The sequence below is a fragment of the Balaenoptera musculus genome, chromosome 5, assembly GCF_009873245.2.
Source record: "Balaenoptera musculus isolate JJ_BM4_2016_0621 chromosome 5, mBalMus1.pri.v3, whole genome shotgun sequence".
Lineage (NCBI taxonomy): Eukaryota > Metazoa > Chordata > Mammalia > Artiodactyla > Balaenopteridae > Balaenoptera > Balaenoptera musculus.
In genome coordinates this window covers 53,683,045-53,706,211 of record NC_045789.1, presented here as the reverse complement: position 1 = coordinate 53,706,211, position 23,167 = coordinate 53,683,045, and the positions used below count along the sequence as shown (strand labels likewise).

Genomic DNA, 23,167 nt, shown 5'->3' with positions numbered 1-23,167 from the left:
AGGCATATGTTAAGTCAGCACACAAATCTTGAAAGTCTACAATGGGCCAAGCAATGTGTTTAGCCCTTGGAATACAGACAACTCTCTGTTTAACTAGAGAGACATAATTGTAAACAAATAATTCATCATACAGAGAAGTGCCAACAGAAGTATATACCATATGTTATGCAAGTTTGAATAGGATGGCTTCAGGAATAATTAAGATGTAAGATATGAGGGTAGGAAGACCATAGGGTATCACCTAATTGGAGAAGGAACATTCATTATAGGCAGAAGAAACAATATGTGCATAGATATTCTCCTTGCCACTCCCTTCATTTAGTTCTGCAACTGTACCCAAAAGATAGTAGAACCACGACACTGCTCTGGTGGTCTGCACTAACGATTCTTTCTTTTTTTTTTTTTTAAATACATCTTTATTGGAGTATAATTGCTTCACAATGCTATGTTAGTTTCTGTTGTACAAAGTGAATCAGCCATATGCATACATATATCCCCATATCCCCTCCCTCTTGAGTCTCCCTCACACCCCTCTAGGTAGTCACAAAGCACTGAGCTGATCTCCCTTGCTATGCTGCTGCTTCCCACTAGCTATCTATTTTACATTTGGTAGTGTATATATGTTAATGTTACTCTCACTTTGCCCCAGCTTCCCCTTCCCCCCGCACCGTGTCCTCAAGTCCATTTTCTATGTCTGCGTCTTTATTCCTGCCCTGCCACTAGGTTCATCAGTACCTAACATTTTTCAATTGCAAATTCCATCATTTCTTCCTCTTGTTTAAATTTTTGCTCTACTCTCAAATAAAGTTCAAAGATGATAATCTGATACAAAACGTCCTTCATAGTCTATCACTTCAGTTTCCTTTTTATAATTTCCAACATCTGTGAATGTATCTCAAGTTTCTTGACTTTTGCAAGGGCTATGTTCTCTCAGCCCAAGAATACCTTCTTTCCTCCAACTAATTCCTACTTGCTTTTTAAAACTAAACTCAATCATGACATATTAAGAGAAACTTTTATGAGATATTTTTTGAGCACCCTCATAGCACCTTGTTTATACATTTTTTTTACATTTATCAGATCATGCCATCAGGGTGTGGCTTATTGATTTGCCTCTTGCCTCTAAGATCTCTACTTTCTGGTAACCATCTCTCTTATCTGTGCTTCACTTGTAGAGAGCACCAGATATAGGGACTAATGAAAAAACAATCTACACTCTAGGATAATTTAAGTGGTTCTCTAAAGCCCTAAGAAAGTTAATGTTCTCCATATTAACTAGCTATTAGCACTTTAGAAATCATAGAATTTAAGTATTCAAAAGAACTTTAAGGCTTTCTAATGCAGTGTTTTAAAAAATATTTTTGACCATGACCCATGGTAAGAAATGTTCTACATCACAGTGTGGTGCATATACATAATCATCTATTTAAAACTACAGTTCCACAATATAATACACTTACCACTTACAATATAGTAAAACCATAACAATATTAAAGTCAGATATTATTTCATTATTATTTAATACAACAAAGAAAAAACCAAAATGAATAATATAAAAATACCCAAATTATAAACCAATAAACCAAAAATATCTTCATGCTCATCCACAAAAAATATTTCAAGTCCCATTAATGTCAACAACACCCCCCAGCCCCCATTTATTTTCTTGTAAAGTCTCCCTATATTTTACAGATAAAAGTGAAGTCTTGAGAGGTAAGTGTCTTGTCCAAAACTGGATCTAGAACACATCTAAAGCTCATGCTAGTATTCCTTCCACTACACCAATGAGAAACAACTTCTGCTAAGAAGCCATCACATATCTAACTCATTCACTCTTTGAGAGACTAGATCCCTTGGGCAAAAATACCTTTAGAAGTGAATTAAATGAACCACTGCCTAATCATCTGATCATATTTCTATGGCACAATCCATATTTTTAGACAGAATATCTGTGTTAAAAATAATACTGATCTGGAATCTAATTAGAAAGATACTTAAAATCCTCAGAACTATAAACTGTGAATCAAAGCTGATGAGGCTTCAATACAGAAATCTCATATGTCTGTAACAATACTTTCAAAGTGGAAAAGTGAGTGAGTAGAGATGATGCCATAAATTGGGAAGAAGAGAATCAAGCTGATAGACAGTAAATTAGGGAGGGAAAGAATACTTACTTATTATTTAAGTGTCATAGTCTAAAGGCTTAAAGTATTATATTTAATTGAAGACAAAATCAAATGATTGTACAATTATAATTATCACAAAATCATGATTAAGTTTGAAACAGTCAATGCAGAACATGTGGCAAATTGGTGTCTATAGAGAGATTAAGAACCTCTGGGAAGCAAGGTTAGACTAAGGAGGAGTTTGAACAAAATTACTCTCATCAAATATCAGTTATTCATTTATGAGTCTGTAAAACAATAGCCTAAAGTTACCTAAATATAAATTTATTTACCTTAAATTCATTAATTAATCAATTATTTTGGAGTTCAATTATGAGTAATGTCACAGAGTCTAGATTTTGTTAATTAGTTAATTTTTTACATATGAATATTTTAGTTTCATCATTTCATTCATATGATAGATACAGTACTCCTGTTGCTACCATACTTTCTATTATTTAGAGTTAAAGAAATAAAAACTCTAATAGGTTCTCATCTTACATTTATATTTCAAGTTTTCCCAGAATATACTTCAATAAGCAACATAAGACAAAAATTTATACCAAGCTATTAATCATACTGAAGTAATTAAATGAACTATATTAAATACTTTATTCTTTGGAGCATAGATTTTTCTAAATGTTTAAATATAATACAGTTTATTACTGTATATCATTTCTACTTCTACCATTTAGAAAGAAAGGACCACACTGGCTCCTTTTGTTTAAAAAAATTCTTATATTTAAAAACAACAAAATAAAACTTCAACACAAGGTACAATAACACACATGAAAAACTCATTTTAAAAGCACTCTCCACCAACCAACATCTGTCCTGCCTGTCTCAGGAGTCAGTCATAAACCTCTGTCCCCACTGATAACCCTGACTGAGGAAAGCTGAGTACTTACCCTAACATCATGACCCAGGACTGGGGCAGCTTCTATTCAGTCACCATCTGATCTTTATCATCCAGGTCAGGGATGGGAGGGTAGAAAATATTGAGAGTTGTTGGCAACAAGAAAGGAAACAAGTCTGGCTGGTTTAGTGGCTGAGGTCTGCAGCCTGGAAATAGCCTGATAAGAACATGATGAATTTTGTGCCAGCTGGCTCCACACAGTGAAGTAATTGTCAATACCTTCGTAGAGAAGCTCCAAGCAGTAGAGGGCACACAATGTCAACCAGTGATGATTCAGAGAGCTACACTTTTCTGGTTGGGGAAGTATGATCAGCATGAGATGTGGGCTCAATTTGTTTTAAAAAAAATAAACCAACAAAACATTAGAGAACATTGACGGTTCTTCATACTTCTTCATTAGAATTGTTACATCTTCTCCCATTTGAGGGAACCAACCACGAGACGTGGTGGTGTGGAAAAGATGTGGGCTATGGGCCAGGATGCTTGTCTTTGCTACCTTGGTGGTATGATAATGAGCTAGCTGCTTAGCTCATTGGGATTTATTTTCCTCATAAGTAAAATGTTAGGACTGTATTAGCTTTTTCTAATACTGTTCATTGTAGCTCTAAAGATAACAGATTTTATTGAAATTATTTACCCCAAAAAAAGGCAAAAAAAGAAAATTTTTAAAAATCAAACTCTTTTTCTCCTTTCTCATCATTAGGGATAGTTTAGTCCATTTAGTGTGTGTGAATTCCTCAGTATTTATACTCACTTTAGATAACTGCATTCATCCACAGAGATTTTAGCCTGAATACATGAACTTCTAATGAAGGTCAGTGAAGTTGCAGGATGAATATTACAGTTTTAAGAGCTGCTTTTAAAGGCTCAGAGCCAGGAACTATTAAAGAAAAAAAAAAAAGACTTTAAACATGAATCTTTGTTTTTCATACAGAGTACCTTTATCTAAAATACTACAAATACAATATGAATCTAATCTTAACACTTTCATTGTAATATTCCACTAAGACATTAATATGAAATATATTTCCTAAGACATTTTACAAATGGAAAAACTGAGGTAGATTGTCAGCGTGTCATAAACAATGTGACAAAGAGACGTGACAATATAATTTTGAGAAGGAATAAAAATTTCTGAATAAGTAGTTGACAAAAACCAAATCACCTTAACTGTATTGAAAATTATAGTTTAGCAAAAGCAACTTTTGTTCTCTGGAGACTTGATTTTTTTCAAAAGTAAATAATTATAAAAACCTAACAAAAAAGGTATAGAAAAATTATGTTAATTTTAGTATGACTATAACCCATTATTATTTTAATTTTCTATATAGTAATACTGTGCTAACTTGAAATTAACATTGTACAAATATGCTTTTAAAATGGTTTTAATGTTTACATTAACATATTTCTCATTAATAAAGTCTCATAATTGATATTTGTTAAAATTCATAAAATATTCTCAGCTATTTATATTTGTAAATAATAATACAGTAAAAATAAACTCTGTGACTTAATGGAAGAAAGTATGCCATACAAGAAGCATGTCCAAGTAAGTACAAGAATCAGCTTTGAGGGTTCTGAGGTGAAATATGCAGTATGTACATATTTCTTCTCTTAAGAAAACCAGCATTTTCATATTGAATTATAAGACTTGTGGGGAGAATTAAGAGCTACAATATTATTTAAACAGTCAAAGATCACAGTAGACGCTATCTTATTTTTAAAAGCTCAATAATAGAGGTTCAACTGTCTCAGGAACATTTCCTGCTACACCATTCTCTCAAATTATCTTCTATTTGATTTTAAAAGTTCTATTTCTTTGATTGTTTTTATTTTTTCCCTCCTTCTGCTTTTAGTGAATATGTGAAATAACTCATTTTTATTCTTCGTATTAGTGTCTTTACCATGGTGGGGGGCAGTACACCAGTATGCCTGGGTTTACTTCCTGGCACTGTCATCAACTAACTGTGTGAACTTGGGAATGTTCTTAACCTTTCTGCATCTCAGTTTCTCTCTCTGTAAAATGAGGATAGTACTTGTTCATAGTTTAAATGAGATACTAAGTGTAAAGGACTTAACATAGTGTCGGGCCCATAATAATAAAGCCCTCAAAAATTAGGTACTTTATTTTCTCTCAACTCCCATTTTTTTTGTTCGGGAGTAGTACTATATTGCTAATTGTTTTCAATAGACTTCAAAAGGGGTATTTTCTAAACTCTTCTGTCTGTATGGTTCTCATTTTAGCAACATAGTGTCTCTAGTTCTTTGCTTTAATTGTAATAAATAAAGACACTGATGTATTTGGTTCTAATTAATGTATCATGTGAAGATTTTTAAATGAATGTTCCTTATAAGGTTGGATAACTTTATCAGCTAATTCTGAAGGTTGGCAAGCATTAGTAATGACTATAGAAGTAAAATTACTACAGGTGAATTTGATTTCCTTGGTTCACAACGCTCTCAGTACACATTGCCACATGTGGGCAGGCACCATACTGGTTTCTATTACTGTGTTGTTGATTGATTTATTATCAGTCAAAAGGCTATGACGGGGAGGGAGAAGGGTAAGCTGGGACGAAGTGAGGGAGTGGCATGGACATATATACACCACCAAATGTAAAATAGATAGCTAGTGGGAAGCAGCCACATACCACAGGGAGATCAGCTAAGTGCTTTGTGACCACTTGGAGGGGTGGAGTAGAGAGGGTGGGAGGGAGACACAAGAGGGAGGAGATATGGGGATATATGTATATGTATAGCTGATTCACTGTTATAAAGCAGAAACTAACACACCATTGTAAAGAAATTATACTCCAATAAAGATGTTAAAAAAAAAAAAAAAAAAGGCTATGAGTGTATGATGCAAAGCATCAATGTGAAAAAGTTAACAATAGGATGACATTACACCAGGACATCAAGGGGAAAGTTAAGACACTCCCAAACTGATCATGTTATGTTTCTTCAGTGCCCCAAATAAAAGAAAGGAATAGAAAAACACACCTTTTAGAATAGATTCTATAAAAAGTTTGTGTACATTTCCCTGCAAATTCAGATTTTATAATAAATTAAATTTATGAACATAGTAAGTAGTGTCATCACAAAGAAATAATTTAACCTCATACTTACTAATAGCCTAAGGTTTGAATGCTGACCTTAAGTTTTACCTTACACTTATTAAGGCACTCAATGTATTACTTTGCCATTGAAGAAAGAACATAATGAGGATTTAGTGGAGGATCACACCTTGCCAAGAGTGATAACATGGAAGAAAGAGGCCGCCCTCAAGGAAAAAAACATGTACTATGGGTTAGAATAAATGCATCCCTGGCCTAAGGATAAAGAGGCTAAGAGGTCTTTCTCTAACATATCGTAAGAATCAGAAGATACTATTTGTCCAGACAACTGAGGCAAGAAAAATGAGGAACATTTACTCTAAGATTAATTCATCTCCATGGATCATTTCATTTGCTTATTAAATTTTGGAACCAAGAAGATCAAAACATAATATATGTGCATTTTTTAAATCTCAAAGAATAGATCTTGGAGTTGTTCAAACCAATGTTCAAGCCAGTAATTTTTTTCTCATATCCTAATTGTTTCTTTAGAAAAAGTTTTATTTTCAGGTAAAATATATACTTTAGAAATAAGAGAAATTATTGTACTTCAGTACAAATAGTTTAATTACTTCATTATAACCACCTTAAAGTTGTAGACATATTCTATTATCATTCAAATATAAAGTACTAAAATAATGTCCTTGCTAATAAATATCTGTGTTGGTAGCTAAAACAAATTATCAGTTTTAAATAGTACAGTGAGACTTCAAAAACTAACTTACACAGTGTTCTTTGAATGGTCTCCTCATGGTTTTGGAGGTTTTTATTTTCCAACTATGTAATAGTAGAATCAAGTAAACATCCAAGATGAAGATATCAATTTTTATATCCTAGAAATTTTTGAAGTCACAAAATCTTATAAAATTTCAGTTTTTATTCTTTATAATTAAGCATTCTCTATATTCAAAAATACTGCTACTTGAGTTATTTAACAAGTAATTGTAAAATGTATTTCTGCATTCTTATATGTAGAGTTCACTTTTTATACTTGGAGATCTATCATCTACCTAAATGTTGGGAACATAGCAGATATGCAAGTGGTTATACGGAAGTGAATTGACTAATATCAGTAGCACTGAGAGTCTGTTTCTAATAATCAAATAGCCATTTAATTTCACTCTTTGGGTGATGTTATTGGAAAATGTTTTCAGTGCAAATTGTTTAACTCCTGGTGAAATATTAGTAGGTTCAGTTGTACTAGAATACTACATCAACTTCAAGTCAAATTTTTGGAAATTCTTTTGTTATACTTTTAGTATATCTACAGTTTATGGTACTTTCAATGTAGTTCTTTAAAAAGAATTGGTCTTATAGGTAAATGACTTTGTAAGAGCTGTGTCAACTTTTTTCACAAGGAAGTTTAAGAATGTATGTTCCTGGGATTATATGGTAACAGTCTGTGTCTACTGACTGACAAACACTTATCTTTAAAAAGAGAAAAACTTGAGCCTAATATGCAACTTGATAAGCAGTTCAAATGCTAGATAGTAGGGTAGCCTATAAGGAAAAAATTAAAATAACACAAACTTCTTAAAGCCGAGAATTCTTCCACCAAAAGAACTTTTCTTTAAAAAATTTGTCTGAGGGGACTTCCCTGATGGTGCAGTGGTTAAGAATCCGCCTGCCAATGCAGGGGACACGGATTCGAGCCCTCATCCTGGAAGATCCCACATACCTCGGTGCGACAAAGCCCGTGCACCACAACAACTAAGCCTGCGCTCTAGAGCACCCGAGCCACAACTACTGAGCCCACGTGCACAACTACTGAAGCCCTCGTGCCTAGAGCCCATGCTCCACAACAAGAGAAGCCACCACAATGAGAAGCCTGTGCACCGCAACAAAGAGTAGCCCCTGCTCGCCATAGCTAGAGAAAGCCCATGCGCAGCAACAAAGACCCAACACAGCCAAAAATAAATAAATTTATGAGAGAAAAAAAATTTGTCTGAGTATAGTGATAGCATCAAAATCAAATGGCAAAATCACAGGGTGGCCAATAATACTATGCCAAAGAGTGATACAAGGAAGGGTTTCCCCAAGCCTTCCTAGAGAGTATGTACTTCTCCATCATCATGAAGATTAGATAACTAATGCCCTGTATCACTGGAATGGCCAGTGAACAAGGAATGGCCAAATTCATGAACAGCAACAGAAAAAAAGCTTACATATTATAACAGCTTTCCAGATGAACTCCATGATTCGTATTCTTTTCTCCTTCCAATTCACCTTCATGCTCATTAAAGACTAACTGTCCATAAACATGGCTTTCATCATGTGACTATTAAAAAAATCTTTTACTAGCTTACTATTTTCCACCTCATCAAGAATTTGTTCAATGAAGTTCAAAATCCTCTAAGAATCAGATTCATCCAAACTTTATTTCCCATAATATATCACATCATGACTTTGTAATTTCTCCTTCCCATTGGGGTGTTATCCTTATTCTTTTCTCCCACTTAAAGATGACACTTCGCAAAAGCCCAATGCAATTATTACCTCCTTAATCAAATCTCTAACTGTTTAAGATAGTTTAAAGTGCAGTTCCTGAGTGTCGATGCTTTGATTCAAATTCTTGTTCTGCCACTAACTTTGTGACCTTGGTTAAGTCATTTAGTCTTTCTGTGCCTCAATTTCTTCATCATGTAAAAGAAAAAGAAAAATAGCACATAACTTTTATATTATTTTATTTTTTATTGTAGTATAGTTGATTTAAAATATTAGTTTCAGATATACAACAGAGTGATTCAATATTTTTATAGGTTATATTCTATTTAAAGTTATTATAAAATAGTGACTATATTCCCTGTGCTGTACAATATATCCTTGTAGCTTATTTATTTCATACATAGTAGTTTGTACCTCTTAATCCCCTCCCCCTAACTTGCTCCTCCCCCTTTCCCTCACCAACATTTGTTATTTGTGTTCTTTTTGATGATAGCCATTCTGACAGGTGTGAGATGATATCTCATTATGCTTTTGATTTGCGTTTCTCTATGATTAGTGATGTTGAGCATATTTTCATGTGCCTGTTGGCCATCTGTATGTCTTCTTTGGAAAAAGGCCTATTGAGATCTTCTGCCCATTTTTTAATTGGGTTGTTTGTTTTTTATATAGAGTTTTATGAGCTGTTTATATGTCTTGAATATTAACCCCTAAAGACAGAAAACTGGATCTTTTGCTTCTGTGATGTCTTCTGGTGTCTGGTGTAGACCCATAGTAGGTGGCCAGTTAATACTCACTGGCTGATTCGTCTCATTCCATTCCGAGCTACAACTCTTTTTTACCTTCTGCATTACTTCTGGAAGTGGGAATTGTGATCTTTTCCCTCTTTTTACTTTGAAGGTGGAAGTAAAAAATATGTTGTATATGAAAAATGTTAGCTTTCCAGGACTCTTTAATAACTGTCTTCCTTAGCTGCTAAGAAAAAAAAATCTTCTAATAAGTTATACTTAATAGAAAGTCAGGATAACCATTTCCTGTAAACACTTTTCTTCCTTTATTGGTGGCTGATTTAGTTTTTACAGTGGCTTGTGTCTTATTCATAAGTGGCTTATAATCTTTATTGATAACTTGATAAGAATCTGACTCTGGTATGTAATAACTTGGAACTTCCATTGCTGCTGTAAAACAGTGGTTCACCAAGGTTAGAGTCAGGGCTTGTAGAAGCTGCCTATTCTGCATATAGGAAATAAGGGGAGTGCATTGTCTGTAAAGAATTTTAAAACAAAAGAAAACTGATTAAAGTTGGTGCAATTATTATTGTCACCATGCACCAGCAATTCTAAACAACATCATTAATAAAATATTCCTTCCTGCTGGGGGTTGACTACTCCCACTAATGTCCCCAGCCTACCTTACCTCCTACATCATGTTCTAAAGTTATCCTTGTGGGCATTAAATTTTTCCTGGTCAATAATGAGGATTCTGATACATCTTAGTGTAGCTTTTCCCCCCAGATTTTTATTATGTTCCACAGTAAAAATACATTTTATATCGCAGCAAAGTTCCCACACAGATACACATATATGTTTCACTAGTCATCTTTACTACTAACAGGTAATGGCACTGATTTTGAAAACTATCTCTCTAATTTGATCCTTAGCCATCCAAATTAGAACTACCAAGAAACTGTTCTAGAATGAATTAAGTAGTTCCCCTGGGGTCCTGTGAATTAGATATAATACAAAATTGGAAATAAACTAGACTTTCTGATATTGAGGGGTAAAAACAGAATTTAAGAAACTGATTTACTTTCTTTGACCTCCACACTCATAGGCATAGACTACAGAAATAATAGTATATCAAAGCCAATGTCCAGGATGAGAGGTGGATATCACCCAAAGACTCCCCACCTTTGCTCTTTGAAGATTCTATTCCCAAGTTTGGCCCGACCTGAGCACCATCTCTCAATTTCTCCCCCAACTCTACTCCTCATCTAATAACGTGTTAATTATTCTCATTCAACTCTGGCCAATTTCTTATTCCACTCCAAATTCACGTAACACTGAAGTTCATTAATCTCCCTCTCTTTCTAAACCATGTTTTTTGTTTCATTCCTCTTAGTGAATGTACTGATCCCTTAGTTATTGTTCTCACTACCTATGCATAATTCAAGTACTTCTTACTGGAGGAGTTTCTTTATGCCCGTAATTCATGAAAGAAACCAGTCATAATGCAAATGTTGACTGGTCAGGATTTCCTCATGAAAGCTATACTTAGATCACGCATTAACTGCAAGATTAGAAATTTATGCTTAATGACACGTCTCAAAGATTACAAATTATTCTCTCTTATCCACTCTTTGGTTTAGGAAGAGACCAGTTGTAAACAGGGATTTAATCATTATTTTACAATTTCCAGAAGTTTGTTATAAACAACTGAAATTTTATCAAACATATTGATAAAGTTTAAAAGAAGGTGATTTATTCTTAGTTCTACATGAGTAACCATTCAGTTATTTATTTTTTTTAATTAATTAATTTATTAATTTGTTTATTTTTGGCTGTGTTGGGTCTTCGTTTCTGTGCGAGGGCTTTCTCCAGTTGCGGCAAGTGGGGGCCACTCTTCATCGCGGTGCGCGGGCCTCTCACTATCGCAGCCTCTCCCATTGCAGAGCACAGGCTCCAGACGCGCAGGCTCAGCAATTGTGGCTCACGGGCCTAGTCGCTCCGCGGCACGTGGGATTTTCCCAGACCAGGGCTCGAACCCGTGTCCCCTGCATTGGCTGGCAGATTCTCAACCACTGCGCCACCAGGGAAGCCCACCACTCAGTTATTTTGTTGCAAGTAAGAAGATGACCTTAAGCCTATTTCAATAGGGATTATAGGGATTGATTACAGATTAACATGCATATTTATTTTTACCAGCCAGTATTAACATAGGTTATCATTTCCTCTGAGTCATGACTTTTCTCATTCTTAAAATGAAGAATTTAAATATTATTTAACAGTTTTCTGTACGTTCATGATATAATACAATATGGCAGGAAATTGTAAAGGGACATTTAACTATTGAAAGTTTGGTAGGTAAAAATACTATTTCTGCATAGAAAATCTAAGTTAAGTAAATGGAAAGCTACTAAGCTAATAAAATATTTCAGAGTGGCTTGATTCAAAACATAAATATACCAAACTTAATAACTTTATCAATATTAGCCAACTATAAATAATAATAAAATCAGTTCCTTCACAAAAACAAAAATTATACAATATAACTAGTAATAGCCCTAAGAAGTGTGCAAGACCCATGTAGAGAAAGCTATACCCATTTTAAAAAGAAGAAAAAAATACTGCAAAGATATGCACAAAAATATTACAAAAGATAGACATATTTATACAAGGCTAAGATGATTCTTATGTATGAAAACTGGCAACATACAATTATTGAATAAATGTAACATTTTAAAAATTGTTAATTCATTTTAGGTTTGAGGATGGGAAAGGGGAGGAGTAGAGAAGAGAAAAAATGGGCAGAAAACAATTTAAAAATGAAAGAAAATGAGAGAAGGAACAGAGGAAATTCTGAAGATTACAATGCTCAAATGTTCCTCCTCAGATCATGACTCTTCAAATGCTTCTTATCTATAATCTCTCAGAGGCTGTAATTTAACAATGTTACTCAAATAACCACAGTAAAAAAATTTTTTTGTTGTAAAACAGATATGGTAGCCACAGCTAGGACAGAACTACCTGGAAAATTAAGCTAAAGTTCCAAATTTTATTTTCAACTTGAATCTTCCCACCTCTAATTTAATGCCTCAAAACAATAACTTAACAAAATTGGGTCCTCCTAGTGGACTGAAGGAGTGGGTAAAAGTTTCGAAGATCACTGGTTTAGGTCTATGGAATTGCTATAACATTGTAATTCAGTATTTTGCACTCAGGATCAAAGATTTCACATATCAGAAGGTGGAGATCTGGAGAGAATAAATAGCAATATAGTGAAAAGAATATTCGACTAGGAAACCAGATTCCAGTTTCAGAATTGGTCACGCAATAACCTTATATGTTACCTGCCCCTCTCTGGACCTCTATTTCTGTCTCTGCCAAAAGAAAGTTTGGACTACATCATCTCTGATGTCTTTTTCTATTCCAAAATAATTATACTTACATGATTTTAATAATGTGATCTATGACAAACCTAAGATGACTTGTACTAGGGTCACACAAAGTTTTGGTCATCAAAATGTATGTATATTTTAGAGATCCTCAGTGTGGTTGTGGAAATGATTGTGTTAAATGCCTGGGACCAGGAGATAAGAATTAAAACAAACAAACAAAAAATACCACCTGAAGCACTAGCATTATACTTTTTAAAGCTTCTGATCTGCACAGTCATTAGATGTATAATCACTATGTTAAATATGTGATGGACGGAGTCACTAAATGAAAAAATAACAGATAGCATTTTTATGGACTTATACATTTTAAAAATCTAGCTTCAAGGCTAATAAATTAACACCCTATCTTTACATATGTCTGTTATGGCTGCCTTCTCCCTTGCAAAGAATTAAACCAAAGGTACTCAGATGTTTTGTTCTCATGACCCCTACATACCCTTAAAAATTATTGAGAATGCTAAACAGCTATGGTTTTTGTGGGCTGTCTAACAATATTTACTGTATTAAAGTTAAAACTATAAAATTTTAAATATTTATTAATTTAAAATAAAAATAATCAGCCATTTAAAGATAACATTTTAATTTTTTTTAAAACTGTATTTTAAAAAGAATTGTGAATCTCATTTTATGTCTATCTGCTTTTAAACTCACTTCATTGCAATGTGTTGTTTTGACTGAAGTATTTTAGGAAAATTCTGTCTCACAAAGAGATATAGTTGGAAAGAAAGAGTATCTTGATAGCCTTTTCAAATGATTGTGGATATTCTTTGATTCTACACAAAATCTTGAAAAGCGGTAGTTTCTTAGAGGTTAGTTGTTGCAATGTAGAATACGAAGCCACGTCAATGAAATTGTTGTACTTTGTTATGTTAAAAATCCCTCAATCTCCGTCAGTTTATGAGTGGATCTTTTAATGTGTATGATTTTGTAAAATATATCATGCATTGGCTATTTATAAAGTATTGGTTTACTTAGTTCACACAGTCATGCAGATCTCCCAAATGCTGACACATTTCATTATACAATATCAGCACCAACCTCATTATAAAAGCTCTCAATTTACAGGGGATTATGTTAGTTTTCCAAAATTCTAATTTTCACTTGAGAGTTTGAATTTTATCACAAACAACACATTACTAGTTATTTCCCTTGAAGTGACAGGCTCACTTTATTAATTTATAATAAACTGTCTACAAAAGTCTAAATAACCATGGTTTTGTCTGTCGGTTGCTCTTTCAAGTAAAAACGGTGCTATGTGTTAAACAGCAGGCACTTCAGCTTTCGACTCAGATGTCCTAGAACTTTCCTCAAGACAACCAATGTCCTTCAGAATACAGCAGAAGTATTTATGCATGTTTTTCATACTGTTACCTAGCATATTAAAGAAAATCTGTACTCAGTGGTCAAGATTTAATAAAATTAATTTGTATTGCTTCATCAAGAACATTCTCAAGTGAAACTAGAAATTTTTTTTCTGGAATACTTAAAAGCAAATCATATAATGACTCCTGGCACAGTTTGGTGCCACTGCCTTGATTAGCGCTAAGATGCTAACAGTTTTAACGATCATTGCTTTGACTTTATCAGTACAAGTTTCAGCACAGAGAAACCACAAATACTTTAGTTTTGATGTCAACAGCCTATGAGAGTCTCAGGGATACCCGAGTCCATGGTACCCATTTTAAGAAACACTGAATTAGATTTTTCAAACCGAACAAATACCATTTTAAACCTCCTAAGATATTTTCTTAATTGACTAAAAGTTGACTTCTAAGCAATACATTGAAAATGCCTAATAATTCATTTAAGTTTCAAGTAGAGAAAACAAAATTTGAACAAGGCAGATTTTAAAATGTAAACATAGAAGTAAATTTAGGAAACATCATGCCATAGGAAACCATAACAGGGCATAAGGAGGAAAAGAAATAGATTTTGAAATATGCATTAATCCCAGTAAATATTGTTTTCCATACCTTGTAGTTTATGATCTTGAAGTGGTTCTGACATTAGATAGCATCTACTTCTTTGGCTGGCAGCTGTTGGAAATGACCCTGGGATGAAACTCTGGAATCTTTCCTCTGAAATCTGAAATATATGAAAGACAATACAGAGTTAACCTCCTTCTTGACCAGGACCTGACTCTTTAAATCTGAGTCAAGTATGGGCCATGGTTTCAAAATGGTTCTTGACAATCTGAAGCTAGTCACATGCCATCTTTCTTTAGCCAATCATAAGGTGATACTAAAAACAATAGCCGGCTAACTGAGGCATTTTCTAATACATCTATAATCACCACAGTTATTATCCCTGGCTTTCTTCCAGAGAGCTCTGAGGACAGCACATATCCCATCAGGTCCTACAGCTCCCAACATATAAAAAGAAAATATTATGCCTACTCTATACAAGGATTATGCAGCTTGACCAAAGCCTTGACCAAAGCCTTACAGTAAATTAGAAGTGAAAATGTTGATGAAAGAACTTGGGTATAAAATTCTTATTTCAAGGAATACCTTTTTTTCTCACTCATATTACTTTACACTCCTGAAGAAAATGAGTGGAAAATATACCCTACAGTAATAATTTTTAGAGTATTCTTTGCTAGTAGATAAAATGGCTTTGTAATTTTTAAATATCTGCTGATGAAACATTACAGCGTGGAACTAATATTTATTCAGTCCCTACTATTGCAAGACACACTTCTAAGCACTAAAGAATTCAGCGGACGTTATCATTACATAAATTATTCACAGTACCTTTAGTGCCTGATTAAAATACCTAATTCAAAAGGTTATTGAGTAAATACCCCAAGGAAATAATCTGTAGCTACATTTTGGCTTTAAATTATTGCTAATTAACAAAGGAGATATGTTCAGACTACTATATACTATGCTATTAGTGCACCTTTGACAGTAGTAGATTGTATCTAATGCTTGAAACATGAATCAGCGAAAAGTTATATGACTCCTTAACAAATGCTCATTATAGGGCAACATCTCGGAACCTTTTTGCTGAATCCTTTACCCCTTCCCAGCTACTAAATTTTACAAGTTCTCAGTGCTCAGCCTTCAGATATCTTATCTATCACACTTACTTTCTGACTCAGATACTTCCTTTGTTTCAAATATACTCTCCATGTTCATGATTCCTAAACTTACATTTCCAGTCTTTATCTCTTCTCTCAACTCTGGACTTTCATATCTAAATCTCTACTCAACATACTCACTTGTATTTTACATAAACATCTTATGCTTGATATGTCCCAGATTTAACAATTAATTCTCCCTAACCTTCGTAACTGCTTCTTCCAACTCTTCCTAATCTCTGTAAACTGCACCATTCTCCACCTAGTTGGTCATGACAAAAACGTTGAAGTCATCCTAGACTCTTCTCCACATCCAATCCATTAGAAAATCCTACAGTTTCTACCTTCAAAATGTGTATTCAAATCTGACCATTTGTCACCATCTTCACCAATACCACCATAATCAATGATCTGATGATTAGTCATCTGAATTACTGCATTACTTTCTAACTGGCATCACTGCTTCCATAATGGGCCCTATTCAGTCTATTCTGTATACAATGATCAGAGTGATATTATTGAAATATTGGTCAGGTTATGTTGCTGCCTTGCATAATAAGGTTAGTTGCATAATAAAACACTCAGATGCTTTTTCAGCACAATCAACAAAATTTGAAGTCTTTTCTTAACATACAAGTTCATACACAGTCTTTCCCTTCTTGTTCTCTGATATTTCCAACCTCATCTTCACTCAGTTCCAGACATGTTGTCCTCAGTCTTTGTAATTTCTATTCTCTCTCCTTTGAAACTCTTGCTGCAAATACTTTCAAGTCTTGCTCTTTCACTTCTTTCACATCTGCTCAGATGTTACCTCATCAAAGGAACTTCTCTGACCATGTTGTCTAAAATAGTGATCCCCATCACTTTCTATCCTCAACCTCTGCTTACTTCTTTTACTTAGCATTTATAGTTTGTTACTGTACTCCCTCTGTGTATATATCATACATATGTATAATATATATGTGTATATATACATGTATATTAATTTATCAATTTATTAATAGAATGAAAACATGGATTGTTGCCTCTCCAGTGCTTACAACATTGCTTAGCACATAGCTGTGAATATTGTTGAAATAATGGATTAATCAATCACTTATTCATATGGACTTGTACATAAACACTATATATAATATCTAATTTTTGAGACAGATCCACTAGCTTTACTTAGTGGCCAATGTTTAAACAATTCTTTAATAATGAAACACTGGAACTTACTGCTGGAACTACACTACATAATATTTTTTAAATTAAAAAAATACATATATATGTAGCTGTAGTATAGAAATAAACAAAGACCAACTAAATGAAAACAAGTAAATGCTATTTATTCAAAGCATGCTATAGAAAGGGAATCAGCCACCATCATTTGTGTTTGGCAGAAACTCAAAAGTAAGCACAGTGTGGGAAGCTTTATAGTATTAAAAAATATAAAGAAGTTTTCAAATATGCCCTGATTGGAGGCTGTTAGCATGGGAAAACTATAGGAGGGCTAACTAGAAATGAAGCATTGTATTTAATCAGATAAGGAGTGAATATTTAGCTTTCTCTGGTTGGTCCTAAGTTGGAAGTGAGGGAAAATATTAGGAAAGTTATCAGTTATTAATCAAATTATTAATCAAGTCCAAGTTATTTGGGGCTGATTGCTTGTTGTTTGGCCTCATGGACTGGTTGTTGCAGATAATGGTTTGGCTTTTGGGGCTGGTTGCTGAAGGCAAAGGGTCAGAGTTACATGTTTATATATGATCTGGCCATTGCCTTTGTGTATTTTGAACCTCTAACTAGGTAACTTTTAATAAGTTAAATGTAATTCATTATACATTGTAAAAAATATTTTATAGTAATTATTTTTGAAATAGTCTCATTTAGTATTTTTTTGCCTTAAAAAGTCTCTTAACAGTACCTCCAGTGTGCAAGGCAGAAATAGAGACACAGATGTAGAGAACAAATGTGTGGACATCAAGGGGGGAAAGCTGTGAGGTGGGGGGTGGTGGTGGGATGGATTGGGAGATAAGGATTGACATATATACACTAATATGTATAAAATAGATAACTAATAAGAACCTGCTGTATAAAATAAACAAATAAATAAATAATAAAGTTGTTATCAATAAAAAAAAAAAGAATACCTCCAGGTATTGCTATTGATAAATAGCTACAACTAACAGACTCTCACGCATATCAAGTCCTCATTTCCTTTGTTGCCCAGCTGAGGTTGCATGGTCCTTCTTTATAAAAACTTCCCTATATACACTCTCAACTCTCTTCTGTCTTTAAGTTCATGATGCTAACTTCAAGGGGCCCCAGAGTGCTGCTTAATAATCATACTATATGTTTCTATTCAATTCCTACTCACACTCCTAGATAATTATTTCAGACCTTCTATTCTTTTCTAATAGCTCCTCCTCATTCTCTGTCAGCTTATAACCTTATTAATTTACTGAAGAAATATAAGTGAATTTTCCACTCTCATCTTGTGATCTGCTTTCATCTGAATCCACACATTCTGCCCTCTTCCCCCTTCTGTGGATGCATGGATCAATTGTTCTTATCTGAGGCTCTTCCTCTTGGACCCTAGAGCTGATCTCCACTAGTCTATCAGAGGATATCACTCTAGCAATTTATGGCCTTGCTCTCCTGCGTAAGAAATTTTTCTACTTTGTACTGGATTGTTCCTTTTAGCATACAAACATGTTGGGTAAACCCATTTTTAAGAAAGAAAGAAAATCCTTGGACCCCCCGCCCCAAGCCATTGCCTTATTTCTCTACTTTGCTTTAGAGCAAAATTTCTATAAAGAATTGTTATTTTCTAGTAAATTAAAAATACAAGAAAAAAAGGAAACAAAAATGACCAATAAACATGGGAAAATATGTAATCTCCATAGAAATCAGGGAATTCTAAATTTAGAGATATATCATTTGTATCCATTAAATGAGCATTTAAAAATCTCTTTAATATCAGATCTTAGCACAGATATGGGGAGAAGACAGTCTCATATACTGCTGGGGGAAGTAAAGACTTTTTCCTCAAGTGTTTCTAAATGTTAACATGATCTTGATTTTAAAATCTATTAAGCATGTGCTTCTCCCTTCCTTCCTTGCTTTCCTCTTTCCTTCCTTGGTTGTTTCCTTCCTTCTTCCTTTAATAATTCACTTCCAAATCCATTAAATGGGTCTGGGTGAAGTAGGTGTCCATATGTGGAGGCTTAAAAAGAGCTCAACTGGGATGAGGGCATCCATACAGGGAGGTGCCAGTGACAGCAGCCTGGCTCAAGTTTGGAGCCCAGCAGAGTGTATTCACATGGGGGCTCAGGAGTGGAAAGTAGTAAGCAGAAGCAGCAGCCTGTCCAGGAGTCAGGTAACTGGTTACTCAATAGTAGCTTGACTAATACCGAGGATAATAGGAGCTAGCTTTCTCACAGTAGGAGAAAGGAGTTACAACTATTAAAAGGGAGAAAGCTTGAGTGAACGTTGCAATTTTGGATTGAAGTTGGAGGTATTGCAATGAATTCATACTTTTTAATATATTGATAAAGAAATATAGATGTAAATATGTATATACATATACATAGATAGTTATAGATATACATATGTTCTTTAGCTCTGTCCACTAAGAGGGCTTGGTAGAAACAATAACCAAATAGTAATGATCACATCTAGCATTCAGATCTTGGTTTCTAAATACCATTCTCCACTCTGGTAACCAGGGATCTTTAGGGAAACAACTGACTCCAAGGCTGACTCACATAAAGTACAAGATGAGCTTGGAACATTTTGTCCTGCCAGAAATTATGGAAGTACTAAATTACAGGAACATGTCAAAAAGGCACAAAAGCCAGAGTGAAGGGGTCCCTTCTGGTCAAATCTAAGATAATTGTAGTATCAAAATAAATGATTATAGTAACAGATTATAATCCATTAAGTAAAATAGGAAGCTACAAAGCAATACTGTTATAAATAACTAAATGTTACATTCATGTTTCTTTATTAGAAACAGAGAAAAGAAATAGTTTTACATTATAGTGGAATATCCATCAATGAATGTGAGAAGAATGATTTAATTATAAAAATCATCTCTTGGCAACGATCATAGCAATGATTGATTCAGGCAAAAAAACATAAGTGGATACAAAATCTAGTAAGTAAAGGTTGATGAAGGACAGAATATTTGCATAGACTAAACATATTTCCCACAATTTATCTATTAGTTAAAAAAATTATTACAGTGGAGAAGCCTGAAAGGCACATTCTTAGTCAAGTGATCAAAATTAATGTGACCAGCAATGGGACAAAATGAAATTGTATTCTACTTAATACAGTGTAACAAGAACACGGCAACATCATTTCTGTGACATTTCTGCCAAAAATGCAAAAACTCACCTGGAGAAATAGCCTTTAGAAAAGATGACCTATAGTCTTCAAAAATGTCAAAATCATGAAAGTCAAAGAAAGACTGGAGAACTCTTCTAGATTGAATGAGTCTGAACAACTAAATGCAACATGTGATTCTGGGTCCCTTGGCTAAAATGAATGTGGTTGAGATAATTGATGACACTTGAATGGGGTATTTGGATTGGAAGGTAGTAATGTATTTATGTTAGTTTCCTGATTTTGGTGATTTTACTGTTCTAGAACAATGCACTACTTTGTAGGAAATACACCCTACAGAACCTACACTGGAGCGATTGAACGTGATGACTGCATGTTACAAATGGTGCAGAGAAAATAAATTTCTTGTAATATTCTTGCAACTTTCTCTAACTTTGAAACTATTTTTTAAAAAAGAAAAAAAAGAAAGAGAAAACCCTAATGAAGATGACACCAAAAAGAAAACCACAGTCTTCACGTTATTTTCCATAACAGAAAAGAAGGAAAGATAATCGTCTGAAGTTCAGGGAAAGGAATCAACTTGGCTGAGTTTGTTGAAATTGTATCTTTTCAAATTAACTTTAAAAAGCAGTTGGTACAATTTTGTGTCTATTAGAACACAATAAACATTCCTGGATAATTATGGTTATGTTAATACTAACAGATAAGTATAATTGAGTTATGTAACTGTATTAAATTTCTAGAACTTGTAGCTGCAAGTTTGAAAATTTTCAGTTTTGCTTACATCCTGTCAAATCAGTGGTCTTCCATATTTCTTTAATAATTTAGATTCTATAACCTATAAAACAGATTCTAAAATGTTTGATAATTTGTCTAACTCAAATATTAATTGTGCATTTTCTAAGTATATAAAAAATCCTGTTTAAGAAATAGAATTTTTTTTGTAAAATGGCTATCTCAAGACTTTTACGTTTATGAAGAAGACAATTGATGATCAAGTGATATCGTTATCATTATTTTAATGTTCATGTAAAATCAAATTAAAAATTAGGAATGGGTCAAGTGTTCACTATTTCCTCTTTATTAATTCATGTTTTAGATGCTTGCTTTGTTAGATCTGACCTTCTTTCCTGCTGTTTGTTTTTTCTGCATTCATGATCAAATGATTTGGACTTGATTGAGTCCCCATTTCTCCCCATTGAGAAATGATGCTTGTAAAAGATTAAGTTTGTGGGGATCTATTCATTATTGCCCTTGATTTCTTTTTATATGGTGCAAAGTTAACTTGGAGATATGTCATAAATATCATACAATAGAGATGGTAGGTACAAGGAGGGACTGTAGCTTGAGATTCAGCTCTAGGTATTTTCCTCCATTCTTCATTTATTTATTTTAGAAGATGTACTGAGATCCACACTACTCACTACACTCAGATATGCAAAGAAATATGGTTAATTTTCTTTTTCTGTCAAAGATGCCATCTTTCCCCGGATGCTCCTTTGCCCTGGGCAGTGTGCTGTGAGACTGAAATACCTATGTCTTTTCACTTAAATTCTTTCTACTTTATATGCCCTAACTGGGATGGCTTAGTTTCTTGAATTCAAAGTTCAACTTCCTATTAGGCTGGTTTAAAGATTAATCTTCAGGTAAATGTTCATTTTTACTCTATTTTTATTTCTTGGTTTCTTACTCCTCCCCTGCTTCTCTCCAAATATATTGATATATGAGTAAATAGTGTTTGTGACTTAAGGCAGCTGAGCAGTGGGGACCTCAGGGTCATGGGCGTTCTCTTGACCCTTTCTCTTCTCTGTTCTGGTCCATGGACTGGTCAACTGTGAGGTTTTCTTGCCCAGCTAGCCTTGGGGATAGCATGATGGCACCCACCACTGTAGTCTGGTCCTGACCATTTGCTCCAGGTCTCTGACTCCCTTCTTTCTGTAGCCACTTTGAGTCCAGGTCTCAGTATCTCCACATTTCATCACTGGCATACATGGGAACAACTTTTTCCCTTGTACCCTGAATAAGCCATGGGGAATAAGTCTCAGGTTTTTTTTTTTTTTTTAATATAATTTTATTTATTTATTTATTTTTGGCTGTGTTGGGTCTTTGTTGCTGCGTGGGGGCTTTTTCTACTTGTGGTGAGCGGGGCCTACTCTTCGTTGTGGTAAGCGGGCGTCTCTTGTGGTGGCTTCTCTTGTTGTGGAGCACGGGCTCTAGGCGCACGGGCTTCAGTAGTTGTGGCACGCGGGCTCAGTAGTTGTGGCTCATGGGCTCTAGAGCACAGGCTCAGTAGTTGTGGTGCACGGGCTTAGTTGCTCCGTGGCATGTGGGATCTTCCCAGGCCAGGGCTCGAACCCGTGTCCCCTGCATTGGCAGGCGGATTCTTAACCACTGTGCCACCAGGGAAGTCCCAAGCCTCAGGTTTATCTATAGACTTACCTTGCTCTGTCAGTGTGCAACATCGCTCCTTTATCAAGCTCAGCAAGGTCACATACATGGCTTCTCCTAGACCTTCATAGCTTCCCCTTGCTATTACAGTCCCAGCATTCCTGGGCTCACCCATTCCTATTTTTACTTGCTTCTCCACTCATCATGGAATTCTACCTCAAGAAGGAACAGGAGAACATGTGTATTTAACCTCTCTTCCCCAAATCTGTTTCTTACCTCCTCCACACACAATTTACCCAATCAGAAAGAATGGAGTGTTCACTTCCACCTTTTCTCCAATGTAGAATCACCTTGCTTCATAACTTCCTTCCCTGAGGCAGTAAGCCTCAAAGTTTGGTTTAAAGAAGGAAGAAATATCCTGTCTACCCTGTGGAAGTAATTTAATGATCTTGTCCAGGCCTGGCTCTAAAAGTCATAATTGGAGCTAAAAGAATTTGGAAAATACTTTTCTTCCTTTACAAAGCTTGGCTTTCAAAATTATTGTTTTCTCTCAAC

The 23,167-nt window shown here is 34.5% G+C and overlaps 1 protein-coding gene across 1 annotated transcript in view; it reads right to left on the bottom strand.

Annotated features, from left to right (window-relative positions):
• Positions 1-22,686, bottom strand: part of TMPRSS11F (transmembrane serine protease 11F) — an 87,482-nt gene extending 64,796 nt beyond the window's left edge. The window contains 1 exon segment of the mRNA XM_036852237.1: positions 22,664-22,686. Coding sequence (XP_036708132.1) covers positions 22,664-22,686 — 23 coding nt within the window.
• Positions 22,687-23,167: the final 481 nt, after the last annotated feature.